This window comes from Condylura cristata, unplaced genomic scaffold, assembly GCF_000260355.1.
Source record: "Condylura cristata isolate star-nosed mole 26May11 unplaced genomic scaffold, ConCri1.0 scaffold00025, whole genome shotgun sequence".
In the NCBI taxonomy this organism is placed as follows: Eukaryota; Metazoa; Chordata; class Mammalia; order Eulipotyphla; family Talpidae; genus Condylura; species Condylura cristata.
In genome coordinates, this window is record NW_004567126.1 from 25,497,272 (window position 1) to 25,524,436 (window position 27,165).

The 27,165-nt window shown below is 46.3% G+C and overlaps 1 protein-coding gene across 1 annotated transcript in view; it reads left to right on the forward strand.

The window, feature by feature from the left end:
• ARHGAP20 (Rho GTPase activating protein 20) overlaps positions 1–27,165 on the forward strand; it is a 62,267-nt gene that overhangs the window by 13,318 nt on the left and 21,784 nt on the right. Inside the window, exons 2-5 of the mRNA XM_012729952.1 lie at positions 17,058–17,222; positions 18,430–18,579; positions 23,796–23,837; positions 24,772–24,856. Of these exons, the coding sequence (XP_012585406.1) occupies positions 17,058–17,222; positions 18,430–18,579; positions 23,796–23,837; positions 24,772–24,856 (442 nt within the window). The remainder of the gene's footprint in view (positions 1–17,057; positions 17,223–18,429; positions 18,580–23,795; positions 23,838–24,771; positions 24,857–27,165) is intronic.

Below are 27,165 nucleotides of genomic sequence, written 5' to 3' on the forward strand. Positions count from 1 at the left end.
TTATAACTGTTGTCTTAAACTACTCTTCAGCCATGTTCTGTAGTTCTGTTGGATTGAGACTCCTCTTGGGTAGTTTGCTCCAGCATTCTGGTATATTCTTCGGCCTCTTCATTCTCAATGTTTGTAATAGGAGCAGACTTACAGACTGTTGCCTTTGCACCTGTTGAAGTAATTGGAGACTGCCTAGGAGTAGTAGGTAAAAAAGGACAAGGGTGATAGGACACCAAGGGGTCCCTTCCAGCAAGCCTCAGGGAGTCAAGCTTCACACTATGCTGTGGTGCCAGAGTTGTGGGTAAGGGCCACAGTGACCCACTCCACCATCTACTCCAGCTACTCGGTCTTAGTGTCTCTTAGAATCTTGTGTCCTCTTCTACTCTAGGCTATTTTTGAGCAGTAGATGCATGGATGGTAGTTGATAGATGGGAGTTGTTCTCCTTTCTTTGCTGACACAGAAACTTATCATAGGGTATTTGCTCCTGTTACTAACAGGTGCTTAAGCTCTGGTTTATGCAATTGTCCATGTGTTTTAGCCCTGAGGTGTGGGGAAGTAGGTGTTTGGAAGTAGGTGTTTGGAATAGCCCAGCCTTGGTGTTGAATAATATCTTATACTGTGAGAAGACAGAGGTGAACTGACCTGTTTCTCCAGGCTGGTTCAGGCTCAGCTGTCCTACATTGGGAGCCTCTGGCTCCAGCCAGTAATCCTCACTCTGCAGCCCCACCCCTGCAGCTCTGCAACAGTGCACCCCTGTTCTGCCACCAGCTGTGTGCACCCCCTTATCCAGGGCTGGGTCTCAGTGTCCCCAGTGGTGGTGTGTGCCCCCGAGTCAGTCACTGTTGGAGGTTCTGCACCTCTCTCTTGTGGGGTTTGCTGCCCCAGTTTCACTGTCAACAGTGTGCGCTGGGGTTGTCTGGGCATACCAGTTGGGAAGGAGGCACGCCTGGTGCTGTCACTGCGCCACCACCTCACCAAATTCCTGCTTTGGCTAATTTATTTTTACTCTTTTTGTAATTATATTTATATATTTACACAAGACAGGTTGAAGCTATTGAAACAAGATGCAGTCAAAGAAGCTCGGTTTCTGTGCCTCAGTCTTTTTTGTTCGCTTTGCCATGAGTGTTTTTAAAAGTTCCACTTCTTATATAAGCAGATGTGTGCATGTACTTACACAGCAGTGAGAAGGCTGCACACAGCTCTTTCCCTTTAGAAAGGTTGTACCATTTCCTTGCTTACCAGTGATGTGGGGCAGAGTCCGTGTGGCCACCGCAGCCTTACTAGTAACACAGTACATTGATGGGATATGGATCCAGTAGTTTTAATTTAAACTTCTGTTAGTGTGAAGTAAAACATTCATTTTCAATTACAAGTTATTCCAGATAAATACAAACTAAATAAAAAATACTTACTCTGCGGCCCTCCCTGGTGGCACGACAGGTTTTAAAGCACAGCACTAAGAAGCTAAAGCATGAGTTCAGTCCCCGCCTGGAGGTGATCCACATGGCAGACTTCTCCTGACCCACCCCTGCTCCCCTCAGCAGTGTACTTCGTCAATCTGCCTGTTCTGCTCCCCACTCTGTCTCTGGTGAAGCTTCTCACCCTCCACACCTGGCCTGTACCCCAGTTCTGTATGCATAAATAAATAAATCTTTTAAAAAAAGATATTTACTCTGCTATGAAAGCACAATCAGAAGTGCATGACATAAAAACCAGTACACTTATTTGAAATTAATAAATTGCAGACATAGTACTTAACTCTAAAATACTGAAACTAAAACTGGAGCTTCCTTCTAGACAGTCAAACCATTATCACACCTGACAAAATTAACCAGATTGTCCTAATCACTTCTATATTTTTTAATCCAGAATTTAAGCTTCCCAATTGCATTTGTTTTTTGTTTCTCTTTAGTCTCTTGTAGTATAAAACAGCTCTGGCAACTTGTTTGCATCCTTATTCTGGCATCTGAATCTGTCTGTAAAAGGGTCAGCACATCAGTCTCCATTTCTGTGCAATAAATTCCCACACTTAGAAGCTTGAAATAACAAACATTAGGATGCTAATTAGATGGATCATTTTGTAATATATACTTATATCAAATCATGTTGTACACCTGAAGCTAATACATGTTTTATGTCAGTCATTTCTCAGTAATTAGAAAAAATCATGTATTTCACAGAGTTTCTGAGAAGGAGCCATCTGGAAGCAGGTAAGCAGGGCCTGGCTTAGAATCTCCCATGAGCTGTGGTCAGGATGTCAGCGGATGCTGTGGTCACCTGCAGGCCCGGCCCGGCTGAGGATGGGGAGCCCCTGCCAACATTCAGTGCCTTGATTGCTAGCAGAAAGCCTCAGGTGTTCACATGCAGGGGTCCTCAATGAGTTGCTAACAACACGTCAGGGAACTTCCCTCACAGTGAGAAATTCCAGTACATGAGTGGACAGGGCAAGGGACAGAGAGAGCACCAAGATGAGAGCGAGCATGTTTTCCTAACCCAGCGTTGGACGCCAGAGACTCCTATTTCTGCTTTACATTCTCTTGATTCTCAAGACCAGCCCAGGCATGGCGTGGCCTGGCAAGGATATAGTGGGCCAAAACCATGGTATTGGCGGGCTTAGAGGCTGTGTTTTGGTCTGGTTTCTTTGTCGATTTGTCTCTTATTTCCCCATGCTTCCTGTCAGCTGGAAGGTGTGTCCAATGCTTGGCTTTACTAAGGTCACCATTATGTGCAAGATGCATCATAGATGATGGTATCTTCAGTATAACCCTGGGAGCTGTACAAGGCCACATTGTCCTACAATAAGAGGTGACCTCATACCCTTTGTCAAGATGCTTTTCCCTTGCAATTAGAAAGTAATGTCATTGCATACTCCAGGCACCTGCCAGAGTTGATGCCGTGACACATGCAGGCTATTCCGTTCCTTGGGCAAGAGTCTGAAATTTGGGTGATCTTTAATTTCAGTAGCCAACCCTTTTGTGTGTTGGTTATCTGCTAAGTATTTTGAAATGCATTTCTCTACTTTGAATTCCACAGAGCTAAGGAATTTACTTTAAATTCCACAGGTACTCTTAATTATCTACTCCTATAAGTAAGAAGACTTTAGGTTCCTAGAGTTTAAATGTTAAGGTACACAGCTAGTTAATGACAAAGCCACTACTTAGGTGTTTTAATTAATGTTTAACTGAAGTAATGCCTGGATCCTCCTATCAGGTATTAATACCAGAGTGAGACCACCACCCAGTCACCCCACTCTACCTCCAGGCCCGTTGTGCTTCCTGCCCTCTTTGTCCTCACTCATCCTCTAGCCCTTCCCCGCCTTGGAGCTTCAGTTCTGTAGTCAGCTGCCAAGGGGTCATGGTAAGCTTGTCTTTAGCTGACTCTTAGTTCAGTCACTTTATATTCCACATGTTAGTGACACCATCCTATGGATCAAGAAGGTGTGGTATATATACTCAGTGGATTCTTATTCAGCAATTGAAGTCAGGACAAAGTCTTTAAATTTAAGTCTGTCTGACTCCAGGACTGATATGATTGGCAACACTATTTATAGAACAAACTGGAGGGCTGAGACATAGAACTTCATACTTAGTATAAAAAGAAGCTTAAAAATGCAGGTAGGAACCCAGGAATACAGGGGTAAGCTGTCACGTTGCTGTGCTACATGACTTTAGAAGGGAGAATTCCCTGGTCTAAAAGCAAACTCATACCTAAGCTATTCCAAAAGATGAGGAACTGGACTATTTTAAAGAATTCATTTCTTGGAAAAAGCTAGTTTCTGTTCTAGAAATTGTGTTGTAAAGTTACAGATAGCTGATGCATACTTGTGGTTACGGTAACAAAGTTAATGGTAAGACAGATATGTAAATGAGTCCAGGTAGCGTGTTTATTGGTAGAGGTAAGGGAAAGGAGAGAAAAGACATGTGTCTGAGTCAAAAAGGAAAAAGAATCATTTGCCCTCACATGGTTTGGCCTCCAAGACCATGCTGACAGATAGTATCTGCGACAGTGACAACACTGTTCTGTCAGAAGCTAACAGGTGGCTGGAAGCTGCAGTACCAAGCTGTGCAACTTTGAGGGACCAGGGCAAATTCAAGTGAAAGTCCCTTGATTTCATCTATTAGGTAGTCCTCTTCATGCTATCAGAAATGTAGGAGCTTCAAAATGGAGTTTGAGAATTAGAGGGACTAAAATAATAATAGAAATCTTTCCCCCAGGGTGTTTAGTTTATGAATGAGAGAGATCAGAGGCCCAGGGGTGGCATACGTGGGAATGCTGGCACTTGAGTGAGGGCTGGGACCTTGGTTTTTACTGTATCAATCTAGTCAGTTTTTTCTCATATTGAGCCTTTAAAAATAAGAGATTGAAAGAAAGGCCATTCGTAAAGTGATAGATAGGAACAGTGCCTTCTTCTTTCCCCAGCATTGAAATCACACACCTAGAAATGTGGGACACTTCTTTAGTTGTGAAAGGACTTTGGGGCAAAGGTCAGGGTGGTCCTCCTTAGAGGCCTGCGAACACCCGTTCCTCCCTGGTGCAGGAGGTAAGATAGAGCTGCTGCTAGTGAACTTGGGTCTGTTGGCTCTGTGCACCAGGCCTATGCAAACAACCTGGAGAAAGCTGACCTGCTGGCACTTCCCACCTGTCCCAAGGTAAGCCTTTCCACAACTAGGAGGACAGCTCACCCCTCCTGCCTTCCATCCCGGCCTTCCCCGTCACTATTTACCCACATGTCCCTCACCCTCACAGCTCTCTCTGTAAGCCGATGCCAGTGGCCTCTTCTAACACACACCTCTGGTGACAAAAGGAACACCTCAGAAAACAACAGCTGGAACATCAGCACCCACTAGGAACATGCTAGAAATACTACTGTAGGTCCTCTGTGCAATCCAGAGTTTCAGCAGTAGGGCCCAGCGTTCTGTGTTTCAGTAACTCCCACCTGTGATTCAGACACAGGCTAAAATTTGAAACCACTGTCCTCGAGCTCTAAGTGAAATCTCACTCTCAGGACTGACTAAGCCGCAGCCATGCAGCGTGGCTCAGGCACTAAGATTAGGGAATTTGGATGACTTGTTAGCTGAATACTAGAAGAACAGCATCCAGGTCTTTTGAGGTTTACTGAAACTGGGGGAAATTCCTGCAGCCTTTAGTAGTCCGAGGAGCGAACAGCAAGCAACAGCCGGAGTCTGGGATGCGGGAGCCCGGGCAGAGCAGCAGCCTAACGCTGCCCGTGTCGTGCTCCACTGCCTTCTGTGACCCCAGGTCAGCTCTGCTCTGTAAATAACGATGGTTTTTCAGCACACACCATTTTTATCTGCTTTCCCTCCCACACAGAGACAGTGAAACAGATGAAATTAGTAGTTCTTCCTACTTGCCAGGCATAAATTGTTACTTGCTGTTTCCAGTAGGAGGGACTCTCCCGAGCTGCTTTTAAATATGTATTCTAGCTTTTGTGAGGAGGAGGAGGACATGGGCACTGCACTGTCTGTCTAAAGGAAGAAGAGGATCACACTCAGGCCAGAGGGAGGCAGTTGTTCTCCTAAAGCCAGTGACCTGCTGGACTCCTTCAGGTTCCTCGGCAAGCCCGATGGACGGTGCTGTGGCCGCCACTGGGCCTGGCTGAATGTAGAGAAGTGGCGTCACCACGGGGGAGCGTGTGGGTGCCAGTGTGCCCAGCTGGGGCCTTGGGATTCGCTCCTGGCGCCCTCACCTCCCTGAGAGGTGAGCGCCGGCCCCTCCCCAGGACAGCTGCCCGTGCAATTCAGAGGGCTCTGCCAGCCGCCCAGTCGCAGTCCCGAAGCCCCTGGCCAGGCTCAAACTCAGATCTGTCTGACTCCAAGAAAGTGTGGACCCTTTTGATCCTCCCCACACCTTCTGCCCTAAGCAGTTAGCTGTGTGGCTCCGTCACCTCTCTGCTCATGAGCGACTTGAAGGCTCAAGCGCGTGTTTGACTTGTGATAACCTTTCCTGGCAGATTATCCCATCTCCTCCCTCTGTGCAACTTCCCCCGGGTTTTCATTTCAGCTAAGCTGTCTCTCTCTCACCACACATCGTAACACGTTCATTTCTTTAGGTGTGTGCTCAATGGCCAGTGACTAACTTCATTTCCAAATTTAGTTTCTTACTCTCTTTTCTCACGGCATTTTCATATCTCTTCTGTGATTCTAGAAATTAAAACTGGTGTGGACATTAAAAAAAAAAAAAGGATGGTGGTGGTGGCAATAATTTAATTCGCATTTTCAAGGCGGCTGCTTAATCCCCAAGAGACCATCATCTCCTTCAAAATCATTTAGGGAACCGAGTTTGGAAGGCAAACTCGGTGGTGGTGTTCCCAGGCATGATCAGTTGTCCTCCTTTGGATGCATCACCTTTGGAAACAATTGTCCTTGGAGTGGGTATGAAAAATTCTACCACAGGGTAATGCATTTCTAAAAGAGTACAGAGGGCTAATAGATCCAGTTGGGGGCATAAAGGGAGTTTACATTCCCTTGCTGGTTCTCTTCCATGGACCTCCACTGGCTTCCCCACAGAATAAGGTCAGGAGGAGATGGAGTAGAGCCCGCCTGGTGGCAGTTATGCAAGAATTGAAACACAGCCTTGTTCCCCAGGCCCTTTTTTCATGCTTTAAAAAAGAAAAACCACCTCCAGCCCCGCAGGAAGAGAAGTAATCCCTTTCTGGCTCCCCAGGACCTGTGTGAAGTTCCCACGTCTGGGGCTAAGAAGCACAATTCATCTGCCTGTTGCAGAGGGATCTTCTCCCTCACCTGCTGGACTCGGGAAAAGACCCACTGCTTCTGGAAAGGAGTAGAAGTAAAAGCTGGATGGGAAGGACAAAGAAATCTGGTCCCAGGATACTGCCCACTGCGACCCAGAGGTCTGCTACCACACAGAAGAAACAGAAACTCCTTTACTCACAAGTTCTCTCAGGCTGCCATGGGACTGAGGAGAGACAGGAATACAAGAAGCCCAGGCCTCAGAGGCCCAGGCATGCAGACAGCCTGAAATTGAGGCAGCTGGGGCATTGAGAATCGCACACAACCTTAACAAGAAGTTAGTGCTGAGCAACATGCTGGAAAGAGTCTGCTGCTGGGCAGGAACAAGAGCTGGAGGAAGGTGTCTTCTGAGGTGCCTTTGGGTCTTCAAATAGATTCTCAAAGCTGAAGGGGGAGCAGGGACAATGAGAAAACCTTCCAGTATAGTCCAGGCCTCCCACTAAACTCATTACCAAGTAACCCGTCACTAGGAAAATCTCTTTTACTGAGGTTAGAGAGCAACACACAAGCCAAACCCAGCTCAGCAACCCGCAAAAGTGACTCAATCTCTCACACTAAAGTCCCAACCCAAGAAGAAACATGCCCATTTCTGTGAGTAAATTCTATTTACCTTTGTCTCTGTTGTTACCTCACATGTCCAGTTGTTCAGCACCTTCGATATCAAGGAAAAACCTGGTGGTTCACAATTGAACAGTCAGCCTGCTGAGATCTGGACTAGATGTGAGAACTATCAAACAGGGACTTAAAACTGGTGTCATTCATTATGTGAAGGCCATAGTGGACCTGGTGGGCACACGGGGAAGATGGAAACTAGAAAAGTGTCGAACAGAAATCTTGGAGATAAACACGTGATAGCAAATGGCTTACTGCAGATTTGACACAGCTGAAGAAAAAAATCTTAACAATGAATGGAAATGTCCCAGAGTGAAGCCTAAAGAAAAAATACAGTGGAGCATCCCAGAGCTGTAGAACATCAGATGGTCTAACATGCATGTAACTGGAACCCCAGAAGGAAACAAGGGGGAAAAATGGGAAGAAATATTTGAAGATATAAAAAAAAAAGAAAAATATTTGAAGATATAATGACCAAGAATTGTACAGCACTGACGAGGGATCCTGGAGAAGCCCAGCTTCTCCTGTGTCAGTAGAGGAGAAAGTGCCCAGGCAGGGAGGGTGGTAGGGACAGCCACACAGTGTCTCATGCCTGCCACCCCTGCTCCATGGAGCACGTCTCCGCAGTGACCACTGCTGTTGCCTCTGTGGAGATCTAACACTCTGGAGTCATCCTTTGTGCCGGCATCATGGCCCAGGCAGGCTGGATGGGCCACTGAGGCAGCATCTTCAGTGTAAACAGGAGACATCACCCCTGGCGGAGCAAGGGGCAAGGAAGGTTCACTTTCTTTTTTTTAAAAGATTTATTTATTTATTCATACAGAACTGGGGTACAGGCCAGAGATGTGGAGGGTGATTCACCAGGGACAGAGTGGGGAGCAGAACAGGCAGATCGACGAAGTACACTGCTGAGGGAGCAGCGGGCGGGTCAGGAGAGGTCTGCTGGGGCAGGCAGGGATCGAATTCATGCGGAAGTGGCTTAAGTTTCTTAGTGCTGTGCTTTAACCCACTGTGCTACCAGGGAGGGCCCGGTTCACTTTCTTTTTTGACTGAACATATAGCAAAGGAAAAGTCTGGGAAACAGGGAAGTGAAGACACTTCTTTGGCAGGTGTTTGTTCAGGTTCCTTTTTCCTGATACTGTACATGAAGCCTTCCCAGCACACCAGCTGCAGAAGAGGTCAGACGGGCACTTCTCTGGGCTTTGGACATGGGTTGTGAGGTCCCTGCTTCCATGGCATTTACCTCCTAGAGGGGAGATGTGGATACAAAACATAAACAGATGGGAGCCCTGGAAACTGGCATCCTAGATGAAAAAACAAAATGGGGCATTTAGAAAGTGTCATCAGGGTCATCAGGACAAGCCTACCCGAGTAGTGACCCTATCAACGTGCCTTGGGAGGTGACTGGGAAATGCTGGGCCCTCCAGGGAATGCCAATAGGAAATGCCATTTACAAATTAGGACTTGTCCTCTCCTTCCTTGCTTCTGGCCACCTCAGTGCCAACCCCAAGGACTGTGCTCTTCTTAGCAAGGGCCACCACCTCCTAGCTACCGCCTTCTCTGAGACCCTTGGATGCCTGGTGGACCTGATAGGGTAGACAGTGGACCTTGGCCTTCCTTCGGCCAATGTTTATTCCTGTAGCCAGGTACCAGAGCCAATAAGACAGCAAACCGGACAAGTAGAAGCCCTAAGGGTAAGTCTCATCCCTGCCCTTCCCCTTCCTGGTTTTATTACTAGATGTTCACTGAGACACTGGAATGAAATCTTACTTCTATTGAGTAAAAGCCTCATAAGAAGGAGGCATTTAGCTGTCACCGCTTTGTTGAAAATGTCCTGTTTGCAATTTACTCCATGCGTGCTTGGCCTGGGCTCACTGGAATCGAGGCCCCGGGGAGGCAGGGAGCCTGATCGGTTGTGCTATTAAGCTCTGCCTCAAAAAGGAAGCCGCCTTCCCACCTTCGCTTTCTCTCTTGAAAGGCTACCTGCTTAGCTTCCCGCTAACGCCGAGGCAGCATTAATGGAGTGAGTTGGGCTCTGTGTTTGTGCAAAACTAACTCTCCCTGTAAATAACCAGAGTAGAGGTCTGGGGAGAGACTTTTTCTGAAGAATGCAAGGAGTAAAACTTCCATTTGCAGTCTAGTTGTTTTCTGCTGAAAGATTTATTCTCAAATCATCTCCAAACCCGCAGATTCAAAAAGTCTGGAGTTGGTTTCCCAGACTGACCTACTGGAAATGATAGCAAAGGTACGGCACTAGCCTATTCTCTCTGCCTGCCACCCCACCCCCCTGGGGATCCCGTGTTAGTGCCGGCCGAATGTTTAGGGACACACCCCTCCAGCGTGCTGGAGTCCACTCGCTCTGAGCTCTCTGCCCCGGGAAGGTGATGTCATTCCAGTTATGTGAAAAATGACTCAACATGTGGTTTGGTTTTAGTTGGGCTGTCAATTTTTATTTTCTCTCGCTTTTAGCATGTGCGTTTCACGCTCAGCATGCACCAGCAGTTATTTATAAGTATTGCATTTTTGCTAACATCTTTAAGGACTTAGGATACAATAGAAATGAAGACATTTGTGAGTTGGCCTTGCTTTGCGGGCACTGTGATTAATCCCAACGATGCAAACGTGAGACAGAAGACATTTTAAGAATGATGAGAGCATGTGTAATGTGCTCTTGACGTGATCGGTTCCCCGTGGCCGGTGCCAGTGGTAGTCCAATTATTTTATGTTTCCCTCCAGTTTGGATATTCATGTAGCAAACATGTCGAATGTATGCCAGGCTTTGTGTTTTGTTAAGAGCAAACTCGAAGGGTTTGCCCTTGCTTTGGGGTCAGATGCCAAAGCCGCGCTGGCGTGCTCAGCACCTGCTTCTGCACCTGTGCACACTCCGGGTCTCTGAGAGTCTGTCAGTTTGGGAAAGAGGGGCAGTTGGCTCGGGTTATTTCCAAAAGCTCTGCTTTTTTTTTTTAAACTGTGTGGAATGCTTTGATCACTGGAAAAAGCCCGGCTGCTGTGAACGAAGTTGCTCAAAGTCAGGTGTTCTGCCTCTGGATTCTCCTTCCCTCCTCCTGTATTTCTGTTTGGCGTGTGGATGGGAATGCGTTCCAGGAAGAGTCTTGTAGACTTAATGGTGGGACTGTGGTCGCAGTAAGGTCGAAAACAGAAGCGAGGAATCAGATGCTCCTGTCTCTTCCTCCCGCAGAGAGTGAGTTCCTGGGTTCCCGGGACTGTAGTAATTGTCGGGCAAAGAGGGAAAGGGCCTCTGTTTACCACCCACGCTTCAGCTGGGTACTTCTCCAGCTAGAAGAGCTAGAAGGTGCTAGGACCCAGGTGGCGGGGCCCAGTAGACAAGAACACAAGGCATCCCAGGCTTCACAAGCGTGACTCAAGGCAATGTGGCTTTAAAGGCTGTCGATCTTGAAAACTGAAGCAGTCTGGCTGCCAGAGAGAAGGCCAGACTCCTTTCTTCTGTGACCTGTCAACCAGTTCCTGCTCCAACACCAGTTCTACCGAACACTGTAGTGTATGCTGAAAGTCACTGCTGCAGAGTTCAAGGAGCCTCCAAAGGAAGATACTTTTTTCTTCAGCACAGTGGGGTAGAAGCTTCTGGAAGATATGAAAGTTCTGCTCTAATTATGAGATAGCTTTTATGTTTCATCCAACTTAGTTGTTTCATCTGTTACACTGAGAGAGCATTGTCAATAGCTTTGGAGTAGCCCTGCCAAAAAGCCAAGACCATTGTGTTAGCGCTTTCTTGGCTCTAGAAACTTCTATTGTACATTCCAGTTTGATTGGGTATCTTTTTGACCTTTTTTTCCAACAATTGGAATTGTCTTTGAGCAAGTTTAGAGGATGACTCTGCAGCATCACCGTCAATATCAAGTTTGATGTAACCAAGCTGGAACCCTTCCTTCATGCAGGCCCCCCACAGTTGTTCACCTCGGGGTCTCTGGCAGCCACCATGCTTCTGAGGGCACCAGTCATAGCATCTTCCTGGCCTCTGCAGTTGGACACCCCTGGGCCTCAGTGCTGTTTCCAAACAGAGAGGGTGTGGGGGGACACCTGCCGCCACCCCTGCATCACCCCCCCACACGAGTGGCTCTTCCATTCTCAGCTTCCGGCTGTGGGTGTGCCCTGGGGTGAGCGCCTGAAGCTGGTCTCCATCCCCAGCCCACAGGCCCCCTGCATGACTTCAGCCTTCCCGCCGAGGCGTCCATGGTGTCTCACATGGCACAGGTCCAAAACCAAACTCCTCTCAGAGCCCAGCGCCTCATGCCAGAAGTCAGTCTGTCCTCAAATCTGACTGAGTTCTTCCTTTGACACAGATCCAGAGTAGAGTTTTATCTTCTCCACAACTACCAGGTCACCATTATTTCTCACCTAAGACGTGTCAAAAAGGTGTTTAGTGAGTTTTTCTTTAAGGAATTTTAGGCTACTCATTCCTGTGATTTAAAATTTTCCTCTATTTATTAAACATGCTTCACCAGAGTGGGGAGCGTGACAAGTAGGGATACTGAAATACGCTGCTAGGGGAAGCAGTGGGGAGACAGGAGAGGCCTGCTGCGCCATGCGGGGTCATTCCCTTGCTGGGGATAGAACTCAGGTCACGGTGGCTGATGAAGGCTTGGCTGAGACTTTGACCCCTCTGCCACCAGGGAGGGCCCCAAGATATGCAATACTTTATATAGATAAATATATATAGATATATATAGATATTTATTTACATTTTGAAACAATGTTTAATTCCCCCATCCCCCACTTCACTCACCTGTCATCACCACAGCCCCCCACACTCCTCCCTCCTTCCAATCCCTTTCCATTCCCCTCCCCTGTAGGATATCTCTGGTTTATAATTGTCTGGGATTTTTTTGTTTTGTATTGTATTGTAATAACAGTACACTTTTCTTTTTCCATATGTGTTTTCCTTATGTGTTATTTAGTTCTCTTATATTCCTCTTATAAGTGAAACCATTCGATATTTTTCTCTTTCCTTCTGACTTATTCCACTGAGCATAATCCTTTCTAGCTCCATGCACATTGCTATGAATGGCATGAGTTTATCTTGTTTGACTGCTGAGTAGTATTCCATTGTCTGTGTGTGTGTGTGTGTGTGTGTATCTCACATCATCTTGGTGAGGATGTGGTGAAAAAGGAACTCTCCTACATTGCTGGTGGGAATGCAGACTGGCAAAGGGGTTAAAGTCTCATCCAGCCACTATAGAAAGCCGTATGGAGATTCCTCAGACTATTACTACTCCTATATGGGCTACCACATAGCCCAGCAATTCCACTCCTAGGGATCTACCCAAAGGACACAAAAACATTAACTCAAAAGGATACATGCACCTCTCTGTTTATTGCAGCACTGTTTACCATCGGTAAACAATACCTTTAGAAACAACCCAAATTAGATGACATACAGTATTTTTAAATCAACTGTCCATACAAGTGACTGAATGGTTTGGAGTTTTCGCTGATCTTTAGCTGGAACTATCTGTTCCTACTCATTCTCTGATAACAATGCAGTAGAGCTATTTTTCTGGAAAAGCTGTCATTTTCGCTAGTGTATATGAAGTTCTGAGACGTAGGTTTTTCTCTTCATTAAGTGGGTTTGCGTTCCTGTGGGATTCTCATCTTAAGTGATCTTACATTCTCAGAGACAGCACTCATTGATCTTGGCCTCTCCTTTCTCCTGGGAATGTCTTGTCCAGGACTGGTACTCACTGTGTCCCTAACAGGGACAGTAGTGTGACTTCTGTGTCAAGGTCATGAAGAAGGAATGTTGCATGTTCCCTGTGAAAACACTGGCTCTTTGCGGGAGGCTGGTGTTAGCACTGCTACCCGAGCCCCCCTGGGCTCTGCCCATGATCAAGACTCACCATGTGTTTTGGTATGCCACTCTCTGGGCTGAAACTGCACTTCAGCCCTCACTGGCCCCTCTAGCCCTACAGACCGGTTCCTCCAAGAAACCTCCCTAGTCCGCCCAGGCTCAGATGGGGGCTCCTGCTTTTGCTCTTCTTTTATTTGCACTTAGCTTGTGGGTTTATCATTGCTTTTACTCTGAGTCTCCCCTCAGATCGGACTCCCCCATCCTTGGGGCCAAGGGCCACATATGTCTCCAGTGCCCCACACAAGGCAGGCACCCAGCAGAAGCAGCAACTGTCACTGTTACCAGTATTTCCTAATCATGTCCTAGGCTTTGAGGTTATCAGGATCCTACTTGTTTTCATCACCTCTAATGGACGACCACTTATAAACACAGACGCTTCTAAAAGCTCTTGAGTTTTAAGAGTTCATGTTCTTTGTGATTGAAGATGAACACCACCTCTAAAACTGTATTTAAAAATAGACTCACTTTTTGAATGAAACTTAGTAATAAAAATATTAAGAGATGTTACTGTGGCCAAGTTTTGTTAAAGGTAATATCCAGAGTTAGTAAAAAAAAATATTAAGATCCTTTTGGGTTTTCATAGTGGACTCATAACCCTACTTCAGAATGAAATGTTAATATATAAGAAAAAGGCAGCAGGTTAATTCTTAAACTCTGCTTGTATTTGTTATGTCATTTTAGAGCTCTGCTAATTATGACTTGTAAATCCTAATCAGGCAATAGTAAGAGGCTAAATAGAAGGTTATAATCTTACCCTCTTCCCCATTTCCATACTGTAAAAGACTAAAATAAACACATCTGCTTTGCACTCGGAATAAAAATAAACACTTCAGAGTCACATAATTGAGAAATACATTTTTAAGTAGGAAACACTGATTAAGATTGTAGTTTTAGCAACACAAAGCTTTTTTGTGTTTTTGTTTCCTGCTAAAAAGATTTCTTTTTTCTTTTTAAATTATGTGAGTGCTGAAATGTTTGTTTCTACTCTGGAGTACTGGATGAACTTTTTTTTTTTTTTTTGAGATTTATTTATTTGTGCATACAGAACTGGGGTACAGGGGCAGTGAGAGTATTCACCTGAGACAGAGTGGGGAGCAGAACAAGCAGATCTACGAAGCACACTGCTGAGGGGAGCAGCGGGCAGGTCAGGAGAGGTCTGCCACGCCATGTGGTCACCTCCAGGGCAGGCGGGGATCGAACTCATGCGGAAGTGGCTTTAGCTTCTTAGTGCTGTGCTTTAACCCGCTGCGCCACCAGGGAGGGCTGAATGTTGGTTATTTTTAAAAAACAAAGTTTAGTTTTCTAAAGCTTGCCACACTTACGTGTAGACCTTTGAAACAACAAGCTGCAGACAGGACCATTGATAAGTGCACACTGAAAAAGAACCGTTCACTTCATTGCAGCATCTACCCCATGCTGCCATCAACGCCACTCTGGAATTGTTTTAAAATGCAAACCAGCTTTTTAACCAAATTAACCTTTGGCCTTGCTAACTCCAGAAAGAAAAAATACTAATTCCCTAATTATTCATTCATTATTTCAGACTAGCCCTTATTTATGGCATTTCAACATGTTAAGGCATTGAAATCACAGATTAGCAAAGTGTGGTTCAGGCAGAGTGGCTGAGAGTTCTGTTGGGTCAGAGCCACATCTATTCATTTATGTCTTATCTGCGGCTGACTTTGTGATACAGGGGCAGAGAGCCTGGCAACAGAGACAGTATGGTCCACCAGCCCTCTCACTGCCAGACCTGGAGTACTAGTTTGAGGTTCCATAGTTGAAACCATCTTGCTATGTAATGGCTTATCGTTTAATTTTTTTTTTAAAGATTATTTATTTATACAGAACTGGGGTACAGGCCAGAGATGCGGAGGGTGAGAGTCTTCACCAGAGACAGAGCGGGGAGCAGAACAGACAGATCGAGGAAGTACACTGCTGAGGGGAGCAGCGGGCGGGTCAGGAGAGGTCTGCCGCGCCATGCAGTCACCCCTGGGGCAGGCAGGGATCGAACTCATGCGGAAGTGGCTTTAGCTTCTTAGTGCAGTGCTTTAACCCGCTGCGCCACCAGGGAGGGCCCTATCGTTTAATTTTTTAAATAACTGCCTTTTGATTATAATGATAAACCATTAGAGATATGCTGCTGTATGGGCACATTACTCAGTGAAGGGACAGCTTTCCAGTAGGCACAGCATGTGGCGTGCCAGGGGTCGCCCACAGGGCTATGTTCCATTCTAGAACAGGCCAAATAATCTTCAGTGGGGGTGGGGCACTTAGCTGTTGCCTTGGAATGCTGGGGTAAGGATTTGTTTTGTTTCAGGGATTTGGGAGCTGGTTAAGGAAAAAGATGATGTCCCTGGGCAGGGTTACATGAGAAGGGGCACCCCCACAGCACAAGGCTGCCTCAAGGGCAAATGGCCATGGGGTCCCCACCCCACAGGGAAGCAGGCCAGGGAGCTCCTGAGAGGGGCCTCGCAGTGGGCCTCTCTGGCCTCACTAGCACCTGGAGCAAGGTAGATGCCCTTGCCCAGTAGCACAACAGGGACTCCCTGGGTCCGAGCCTTCCAGTGGGCAGCAGTGACGCAGAGTCTCACGATGACAAGACTAACTTATCAATGGCCAGTCTGGGCCAGGTGCAGCTTTGTGGTGTATGCTAAGCAAGCAGGCTCTACATGGCTAAAACTCCGTGTCTGAACTCTTTCTAAACTACTCAGGCATGTAGAAATTGGAGTTTGACATCTTCAGAACTAGTGGGTCATGCCTTACAATGAAACAGTTAATGATCCAGGAGCCAGTGTGTTAAGGGGAAGGATGTCCTAAGGAAACGCTGCAGAACTTTGTGGACTCCACCCCCTTCACCAGTGATTGGAAACTACAACTCCCAGCAGCACCAAGGAGAGAAGACCCACCCGTGGAGCTAAATAGGCATTCTGGGACTTAGGGGGATAACTAGGGAGCGATTTTCAGACTCTTGGAGGGGCGAGGCAACAGCTTTCTCTCTGGAGCAACAGCTCTCTCAGACCCTGTGACTGGGGGCTTTCAGTTAGTTTGTTACTAGAGCTCCAAGTCAGCCTAGCTGGTAAGACATTCTAGTTACCTTGTATCTCTCTCTCTTTCCTGGATTGTTCCTTTTCCTTTCTGCTCTTTGTAAATAAACCCATTATTGACCCTTTGTGTGTATCTGCAGTCCAACTAATTTTAAGCTGGCAGGTGAGGACCCACAGACAGGCAGCTCAGTTCACACTGGGTTACCCTGTAACAAATGCACGATGCATCATCCACTATTTATACAACTGAGAAAGGGGCAAGAGGAAACGTTTTGGAGTGATGATAATGTTCTAGATGTCGGTGGTGAACGCTTTTGTCAGGACTCAGTGAGTGCTACCTAAGATTTGTGCAAGGCATTGTGCCTGCGTATTTAGAAACTAAACATAAGTATTGGACTCCCGCGAATGATACACACACTGAAGTACGGAAGAGGAAACAGACTGGTGTGCACTTCACATGCCAGAACTAAGCCGGATCAAGGACAAGAGAGGATGGGGGCAGGACAGGTGTACTGCAAAGCGAAGGCGGCGACGTGTGAATGGTAGACTCGAGGAGGACACAGGACGGTCATCTGTGTTTATGTGTGAGATTTTTCCTAGTGAAATGTTCCAGAGAGAGACAGGAAATGAAAACTTCATTTGAAAAATGACAACAGTTTCTATTTCTCGACCAACAATAAGCTATAATTTTACAGAAACTCGATCTTGTCTTTGGTCACTTTGCTGAAGCCTTGCGCTGTCTGTTCCTACAGGGAAAGTCCGTCCGCTGGTGTGGACACGTGTGCGTTTCTGTCCGCGTTCGCTGGCACCAGTAGGACCCTGCTCATCGATGGCCGGGTAGAGCTCCGAAGGGGCCTGCAGAGGCAGGAGCGGCATCTCTTTCTGTTCAACGATCTGTTCGTTGTGGCCAAAATCAAGTAAGTGCATCGCACACTCCTGGTTATTACAGTGTTGCATTTCCACTGGTGCTTAGCTATTTCTGTATCTAGTATCAGAAGTGATCTTATGTTTGTGTTGGTATTTTTAAAAAGTGTTTCCTTAGTTTGAACATTCCACAAGTGTTCATTTCTGCCTGCTCTGCACTGTGCCTGGAATGAATGTGGGGGTACAGTGAAGAACGGGACACCCGCAGTCCCCTCTTTCTTAGAACTTATATTCTAATGTGTGGGAAAAGCACAGACTGTGATTCTGCTTATAAGAAACATAGGGCCGGGGAGCAGAAAGGGGGACCCACATTAGATGAGCACAGTGGGGGTGTCTTGGGGGGATGGGAAGTAGGCAGCCTTTCAGGTGTGAGCATGGGTGTGTATTGTAGGCACAGAGAAGCACAGGTACAAGGGGGAAAGCTTGGCCCTCTGGAGCAGTTAAGAGAAGTCCTGTGTAACTGAAGCAGAATGAGCAAGAGCAGAGAAATGGATCACTTCAATATCAGCATTGTGGGGATTCCTAGAATTACCAAAAAGCAATGCTAGCAGGTAACCCTCTTGAGTGCCCAGAGGTGAATATTATTAATTCGTGACCCTTAATTCTTCGTAACTTCTTCTTTTCCCCTTAGTTTAGGATCTGTTTTTCAGCTACGGTTTGATTTAGCTGGAAGATGGGGAAGACAGCCTAAACCAAATTTTAAGAAATTTAAAATAACTTTTACTTCCAAAGACTAGAAAATCTTACAATCACTGTGTTGGAAACGCATTATAAATTCCTTTATTGCCAGGGAATGTTTTTTATTGTATCTGTCCCTACCAAGATGAGTATTTTTTAATATTTTCATTAAATCTTTTGTTCAAACGCTCAAGTCTTTTGGGAAGTAAACAAATCACAAATAATGAAGGAATCGATTTCTGATAACAGCTCTACCTTTAAAAGTAAAGTTTTTATTTAAATGTGATATTCAAATATCAAAAAACAGTCTATATATGGCCGTTTGCTGCCATATATGCATGGACTGGCACCCCAGATGTTTCAAAGACCTTCGCAGCCCACAGTAGCAAGACAAAAATTGTGAGTCAGATGATCTTTGTCTAGAATTACTGAAAACTTTCCTCTCGCCACAAATGTAGATGATCCCTTACTATTTAAGGAAAAGAAGTAATGGGAAGTCCTGTTTGATTTTTATCTTCCTAGATATAACAACAACTTTAAGATAAAAAATAAAATTAAGTTGAGTGACATGTGGACAGCCAGCTGTGTGGATGAAGTGGGAGAAGGCAACACCAACACCCTGAAGTCCTTCGTGCTGGGCTGGCCCACGGTCAACTTTGTGGCCACATTCAGGTAAGAACCACCCGACGGTCCTTTGGTCAGCTGATGTGACATCCCCTCACTTTGTTACGTCCAGGATGAAGAGCAGAACCGTGAATCAAATTTTGTTCTAATTTTTTCACAGAGAACTAGTTCATTCTAATTGTGCTTTAATTCAGTAACTTTCCATGTGACACACCCCCAGGAAAGACCCTTAGCTGCCCCCTCTTGATTGGACTCTGTGAACAGTGATGGTGCCATTACTGGTACCAGTAAGTTGCTAAATATGGACAACTCCTGGGCTATTTGTCAGGGTTTGATTGATGCCTTTAAGTAGACTCGGCCTTGAGAGAGCAGTAAACTGGACAGGGCTCTAGGACTCCCCTCCAAGGTCCCCCGCCCTAACAGCTTCAGGTACTGTTTTACACACTGAGCTGGTCTCTTCAAACCATGGACTAGACCATCACGGAGTCAGATTGTATCAGATAGTCCAGTGAAGTTTAAATAACTTGTTTATATACCCATGTTCTCTAGAGAAATCATTTTTAATTATAGAACTAAAACCAGCATATGAAGTATGGGTGTCCTGGTCTGTACAACAGGCTCCAAGTTGCTGGCTTTAGTGGTCTGACCATCAAAACCGAAGGACAATTCAAGGAGTCACAGAAGGATCCCTAAGACTCACTCCTAAGCGGGAATGAAGCTGGAAAATGCACAAGTACAAAATGTTTGTGCTCTTACCCTAAACATACCAAACTGGCATTTTTTGGTGAACACACCAAAGCTCACACCATGATTTGTGACAGGTGTACCCCATGTCCAGTATGCTTCACAACCAAGAGCTGTGGTTCCTCGTCGGCAAGCGGGGCTTTTTTTCCTGCCGTTTTCTCCACACTGCACTAAACTCCTCAGGCATCATCCTAAAGCCAGATAACTACAACATTCCAAATTGCTAATCTTACAATAAAGGAGAGTGCATCATTGTATTCTACCGTGCACTGTTGGCCTATTGCAAGATTTTTAAGAACTAACTTGAGAGAAACATGAGTTTGCCTCACACTTTCAGTATCGTCTTTTCCAGGGCAGGTTTCTGTAATGTTATCAATTCTTACTGCTTAACCTCCTTGAAGGTACTGGTAGAAGGAAATGATTTCCAGGAAAGGGTGAGACTAATGGCATCTTTAATCAAGGATTTTTCGAGGAACTTTTTTCAAGAAGGGAAAATATGGAATATGTTGAATGTGGTTTTGCTCAAAAAGTATACTGTTTTAGCCATACAATCAAGCTAACATCAATGTGATGTCTTACTTTATGTCATATGTATGTCACTCACCTTAAAGTAAGGTGATGGAATGAGCAACTCACCTGTGTGGTCTTACTCCCCAAATCCTTAATAAGTCCCAGTTAAATCATGGGATAAGCATCAGATGTTCAAGCTGAGAGGCAGCCTGTGAGGTCTCAGAGGCATCCTTGAGACTGTCAAGGTCAAAAGAAAAATAAACATAGCAAAGATGGCCAACGGAAGTTGATCCACATATTGGTATTACCAGAGGACTTTCCAGCAGTTCTTAATACCATGCTAAGTCACTAAAAAGAAAAGCGAGTTGAAATGAATGGAAAGATAAGAAAGCTCACCATGAAGACAGAATAGGAAACAGGGCCAATGAATATCCTGGAAGTGGACATTCAAAGTCTCCTGTGTGTCCCTTTGTTGCAAAACGGAAGTTAAAGAGGAAAGAGTCAGTGGACTTGATGATAAATCAATGCAAATGGCCCACTCCAAAGAAGAGAGAAAATAGAGATTGCATGATGAAAAACGCATCAGTGACTTGTTGGAAAATACCAAAAGGGTATAGCATACGTCCATGCAATTCCAGAAAGACAGGAGAGAGGGAATGGACCAAGTTAAATATTTGGAAACACCATGGTTAAAAGCCTATCAGATTTGGGCCCTCCCTGGTGGCGCAGCGGGTTAAAGCACAGCATTGAGAATCTAAAGCCGCTTCCGCATGAGTTCGATTCCCGCCTGCCCCGGAGGTGACCACATGGTGTGGCAGACCTCTCCTGACCCGCCCGCTGCTCCCCTCAGCAGTGTACTTCGTCTATCTGCCTGTTCTGTTCCCCACTCTGTCTCTGGTGAAGCCTCTCACCGCCCCTGAGCCTCTGGCCTGTACCCCAGCTCTGTATGCACAAATAAATAAATCTTTAAAAAAAAAAAAAAAAAAAAAAAAAGCCTATCAGATTTGTTGAAAGACATGAATAAGCATATTTGATGAGCTCAGTGGTCTGCGGAAAACTACACCTTGTGTCACAGACAGCTGTGAACTAATGGTGAGAAAAACACAAGACACAGACTCAGCACGTCACATGCAGATCATGGGTTCCCTCCTATGACGTCGCTAGCAGAAACAGGGATCAGAAGACAGCTGGGTGTTGTCTTTCCACCTAGAATTCTACACTCTGCAGAGATACAGTTTAACAATGAAGGTGAAATAAAGATGACATTTCCCCTAACATGCAAGACTTTATTGCTGACAGACCTGTACTACAAGAAAAAAAACGCTGATGGACGTTTTTCAGCCTGAAGTGAAATCATATCAGAGGGAAACTTGAAATGGGGTGTGAGTGTGTGTGTGTGTTGTGTATCAGTAAATATTAAGAAACCAGTTTAAAATGTCGCTGGGACCACAGGTGAAAAAGTTGTCTCTCCAAACATCAATAAAGAAACCAGAAAGTAGAGTCTAATAGAGTCCAGTTCTAAGACTGAAAAACCATGGTCAGCTCTCTGAGGAATCCCCTCCCCGATGTGTCAGACTGGGAAGGAGCAAACCATGAATGTGACCTTCCCATGCTTGGTCTCGGAAGAGGTAAAAGTTCATCACATCTCAAGAAAGCCCAAAAGGAATCTCGTGTCTCCATCACTACCTGTACTCCTGTTCACACACCTTAGGTCCACCGCAGCCTCTGTTTCGAAGATAACAGCAGAGTGAAATGGGAACACTGTTCACAAGACAGCAAGTGTGTAGCCCTAATGACAATACATTAGAAGAGTAAAGGAGAACAGTATTAACCGAAGCGCCTCGTATGAAATAGTCTTCAGCTATTCGAGAAAAGACTGTCAAGTGAATGCCCACCTCATTTTGCCAGCCTAGTAGAAAATCAGGTGGCCGTGTCCACTGGGACACTTCTTTTCTTAGGATGGTCTTTTCTAGGAACCAGAAGACAGGAGCTTCTCTGACACCCTCAGAACAGATGAAAAGTCTCCGACCTTCAGCCTGTTGCAGACACGCTGACATCATGTTTTTTCTACCCCCAGAGTTATCCCTTAATGCGAAGAGGTGCCCTGCCCTTGTAGAACATAGGTCTTTGCTACCAGGACGTCCTTGGTGCCCAGGAAAGACCAGCCCTGGCCCTTCCTTGCAGCCATTTCTGGAGTGTATTGCTGAGGCACCTTCAAAAATGCTATGTGATTCCTCCCTCACGCTCAAGGATGACAGACTGTCTTCTCCCAGAAATGAGAGGCCCTTTCAGTCCAAGGCACCCTTTTCCTCTCTCATACTGCTTCCCCCTCTCCTGACTCTTACATGTGTGTTACTTTTCTGGAATAACTTTGACTTTAGTTATCTGGTTTTAGTACTTTAAAAATGCCCGAGATGAAAGTGACTCAGGAAAGAGAGATCCAGGATCCTTGCATAGAACAGGAGAAAAGGGGGAAACACAAGCCCACATTTTATAATTTTATCCCGTGGCATTAACCTGGCACATTTCGTGACTGGTCTTTCATGTGTGCCGGATAGTCAGTGACCTCTGCACAGTGGCAAGAATGGACCTCAGGCCACCTGCGCTCCTGCCGTCTCTGCCACATTTTGAATGACAGTAGCCAGACATCAAAGAGCACCTGCCTGGTTCCCTTTATATGGAGTAGTGGAGCCAGCAGAACTAGCACACTGGAAGTGGTGATGGTGGGAGCTGGGACTTGCCACCGAGGGGCCTGGGAAGGAGCTCACGGGGCGGCTTTCCAACTCCAAGTCCGGGTGCTAGTCATGGGCAGGCTCAGTTATGAAAATTCTTCACCCCTTACACTTACCCACCGTGGAGTTTTCTCTATGTATCTTATATGTCAATGATACATTATGGCTTAAAAAATGAGCGTTTTCTTATTTATGAAATATGGAGAAGCCAAACAAAAGGTCAGACAGACCAAACCAGTAACTAACTGACTGAAGTTGAGGCTGTAAGTTGGGGCAGGGAAGGGAGCAGAGTGGAGGCCCACAGTGAACTGTGGTACAGGCTGAGGGGGCCTCGGGGTGGGTGTGGTGACCTGCATCTAAGGAGCTCGGTACTGAGCCTTGTTAACCCAGTGTCTAAAAAATATACGTGTCTTTTATAAGGGCATTTTTATTTAACAGCTTTAAAAGAATCTTCTGAAGAAAACTCACCTATTTTTAGCCTAGATTTTTGCTAAGTAAATCCAAAACTTGACATAGATGAACCTAGGAAATGTTCTGTTTGAGAGGATAAATTTATCAGGAAATGATAAGACATTGTGAAAAATGAAAATTATATGATAATTTTCTAATGGCCAGTCCTGGAGATTACTTAAGGAAAAAAATTGCTAAGCAACAGTACTAAGGGGAAAAAATTACAAAGACTTGTGAAGTCAGTTTTTCTGGAATAAGAAAACAAGGTTCCCAATGTCTTTATGACTAAAAGAAAGATCTTTTTAAAACTAGTGAGATCAAGATCATGTGAAAATGCACCTTGAATCTGTATGATCTTGAAGAATTAAATGTAATAGGGACCTCAGGGAAAAGTCTTTCTATGTAAAAAATGTTTCTTTCCTATGTAAGAAATGTTTGCCCAGTGAACTGATTTCTGGACCAAGATATTTCCAACTTGGTGCCCAATTTCTGTTTCGTCCCTCAACCTCTGGTGAACTCTGGCCCACCTGGCCGCCCAGCAGACCGGGGCCTGAGGCTTAGCACCTGAGGGCTGACAGGCGGAGCTGGCACCTTTACTGAGCACCCAGCGCTCATTCTGCTCTGAGCTCCCTCCCCAGCATAATCCTGTGAAAAGCAGGAAATGTTGTCAGTCTCGCCAAGAGGTTCTAATAAAGACACTTTTCCCAAGGGGACCTGCCTGCAAACGCCCTAGGACACACCGGCCACTCCAGCCAGCCCAGCATCTACGGTCTCCAGTACTAGTTTTCTGTGCAGTTAATTTTTCTCTCCCACTTCCTTTGATTACAGTTCTCCAGAGCAAAAGGACAAGTGGCTGTCTCTCCTTCAGAGGTATTTTCTTCATCCTTTTTAATGATGCTCACGTGTTTTTAACCTCTGCCCCTCTTCCTTAGTAGAAATTGTTCCTTTGTCCTCAAAACAAGCTGCTTGTTTAGACCGTACTGTGCCCTGGTATATAAAGTGCGCTCACTGTGTGCATTCCTTACGTTCAGGAAGGAGGAACTGAGGTCTACTGAGAAATTGGTGAATAGCCTGTCCCGTCTCATCTCCTTCAGGGTCTCCGACCTTGCACTTGGAGCTGAGTTTCCTCGAAGCATGGGCCGAGTTTCCTTATGTGGAGGCTTCCTGCTCCTGACCACGGGGCGTGCAAACTAAAATTGGGTCATTGGCTCCCTGTCCCAGACCTAAAGTCCCTTCTTCCTTCCTCCCCGCCCGCCCTCCCCACCCAAAGGGAGGACCAAAGTTTGCACTTGGGACGCAGAAGGCCGGTGGGTCCAGCAGAGGATGGCCTGGCCTCCTGCTCTCACCAGTGAGGGCTAGGCCTCTCCTCTCGGAGGATGCAGGGAAGCTTCCAGGGCAGCGGCATGGGCACCTCCTCTGAGTCTGTGCTCTCAGCCCCACCGAGAAAGGCGCCATTGTTCCGTGCCCGGGTCTGTGTCCCAAGGACTTTTAGTTCTCCTCCAACCCATACTGCAGCCCGGCCGGCTGAGTCTGTCCATCTGCTGTTGTTGTTACTATTATACTTTTTTTTATTTGCATCGTTCGTCATCTTGTGCCCTTTTCCATCACAGTTATCCCCATGGGCTTCCCACCACCAGCCACCCATGTGCCACCACCACAGCCTGTTGTCGTTGTTTTCAATGTTCTTAACTAGCCTGCGAGTTTATTGAAGCTATTTGCCAAATAGAGTAAATAGTAAGCCATTAAAATAACCGTTAGCAGAACCCGTCTGACTCAATGTTGTTTGGGTTGTTGCCCCCGTCAGATACATCCACCTAGAGAAAGAGAAGGACCACCCGAAGAGCATTCCCCTCAAAATCTTCGCCAAGGACATTGGGAATTGCGCCTATGTAAGTGTTTCTGAGCCAGAAAGTGAAACCCGGAGCCCCTGCGTAAGGACACAGAGAGTGTGTGCGTCCGTGGAAGGGAGGCTTCGCTGGGCGCGTTTGTGGGGAAGTCGTGCTCTCCCGGGTGTGTGTGTCTGTCTCTGACTCTGTGAATAGTGACCAGGATGACGCCTGAGACGTCTGCGTTACCCGCAGTGTTTAACGTTTATGCTCAGACAGTCTCGCTTGGTGGAAGTCCCGGGCTCCCTGGGCTCGGGGCCCCTCTGGTCCAGCTGCAGAACCCTCGGTGGGCAGTCGGTAAGAGGAGCGTGGTGTCTGGAAAGCTCAGCATCCTCCGAGTCTTTAGGGATTGAATCTCTTAGGTTACTAAGTGGATGAGTTAGGAGAGATGATTTTAAGGGACCGGGTATGGTTCCCCCCATGTTTTACCATATTCGTTGAATTCTTGAAATTCGTTGAAATGAAGCCTTCAGCCCTGGTTGCTGGGTTGGGACTTGATGACTGAGACCCTGTGCAGGGGCTGAGATGTCTGGGAGGGGAGCGGAGGGGAGTGCCGTGCTGCTGGGCACTCCTGCTGACCTCCGAGGCTGCCCCGGGCCGGGCAGACCAGACCACGCAGAGTGGCCCCCTGTCAAAATATGTCATAAAACCAGTTGTGTTTGGGCCAAAAGCAGAAATTACACAGATGTTCAGACAGGGGTGCAGATGTCACTGCTTGAGGGAAGTACTCAAATTTTTCCGGAATGAGACAACGGAGATCTCCGGTAGCAAAGGCGGAGAGAACCCAAACCCCACCACCGTCACGCTGCCAGCTTTGGCTCTGTGGTGGCAGCTGGTTCCTTTCAGGATTTTCATGGAAAATCCCCTGAATTTTTTTTTTAACACCTTATTTTCGGCGTGTGGCCAGTGTGTGCTTGAGAAAGGAGCCACGCCCCACTCTGGTTTGGGAGGCCAGCGTGTGCTCAGCTGTTCCTGGCCAGACACGCTGTCCTGTGCTGGAGCAGCTGCTCCCTGAGTCCCCCCAGAGTCTCCTGTGAGGGGCACCTGCTTCCCAAAAAAGTGCTGCTCCCCAGCCGGGGGTCCATATAAGAGAAGCACCCTTCACTCTTGGCTTTTCGGGGGTACAAAGCCTGACAGCCTGTGGGAAATAGCCACGTTTTCTGTTTTGTCGGTTGAATTGTTTACTAGCCAAAGAGCAGTATCTGCTGAAATTCATTTGTTTTGTTTGCCAGAGAGGCATACAGGGAAAAACACACGTCCTGTAATTACTGTTTTGAACGTATGTGCCTAGTGTTAAGAAAAATCATTATCTTAGGAGGTGCATGGGGAGTGATTGTTCCTGTTACAAAATAGGCTGTCCGCTTTGCAAAAGACTTCATGAGTTTCTTTAAATGAAATAAAGGGTTTTGAGCTTAAATAAAAAAATAAAATAAACACCCAGAAGCCTTTCATGAAATTGCATCTCAAGTACATCTCTGCCCCCCGATAGAAGACAGACACAGGCGGAGGCGCTCTGATCCCGCCCTGCTAGGTTTTGAAGCAATTTTACATAATTCTTGGAGTGGCAAAGAGCCCAACTTGAAATTAATTAACGACCTTAAGAGACAATTTGTCATGTCAAGTAATTGGCTCACACAGGAAAAATGGAAAAATATATATGGAAGGATAAATGATGAACTGCAGTGGATTTCATGAGCCTTATTTTGAATGGCATTTTTGTGTGTGCTTCTATGGATGCCACTTATTTGTCATTTCAGCTCCACCAGGACTGATTACCCCAGTAATTAGACCATGTACATACGACCAATGCATGCAGAGTGTTTGGTTTTTTATAGCACAGCAGCCTGGTAGCTAGATAAGGTCTTGGAATCAGTGAAGCCGGGAGCATCTCGATCTTGTTGATCCTTTCCTGGTCCTTGTGAACTGTTTCCACATGGTAATTTCGCAGTGTGGTTTAGTGCAGCACATCGTGGAGACCCTGTTCGGAGGCCCAGCTGGTGCCAGAACCATGCCTTCTGGAACTGTCTGTCCTGCTTGTCAGACTCACTGGCTCACAGGCCCTTAACTATTCCAGCTGAGCCACCCTCCGTCGCCACAGAGCCCATCCTGTAGAAAGCACTCAAGAAATAGTGGGTTTGACAAATTCTAAAGTTTAACTTTTTTCCTTGTTCTGACATTTTTCCCTGCAGAGAAACAAGCCCCCATGTGGGAACTGTCCCCAAAGCACTCGCCTCTGTCATCGCGGAGGGCAGGCCACATGCTCACTCAAACCTAGCTATTCTCTTCTTCACCTGCTTAATGTCTTAGACTGT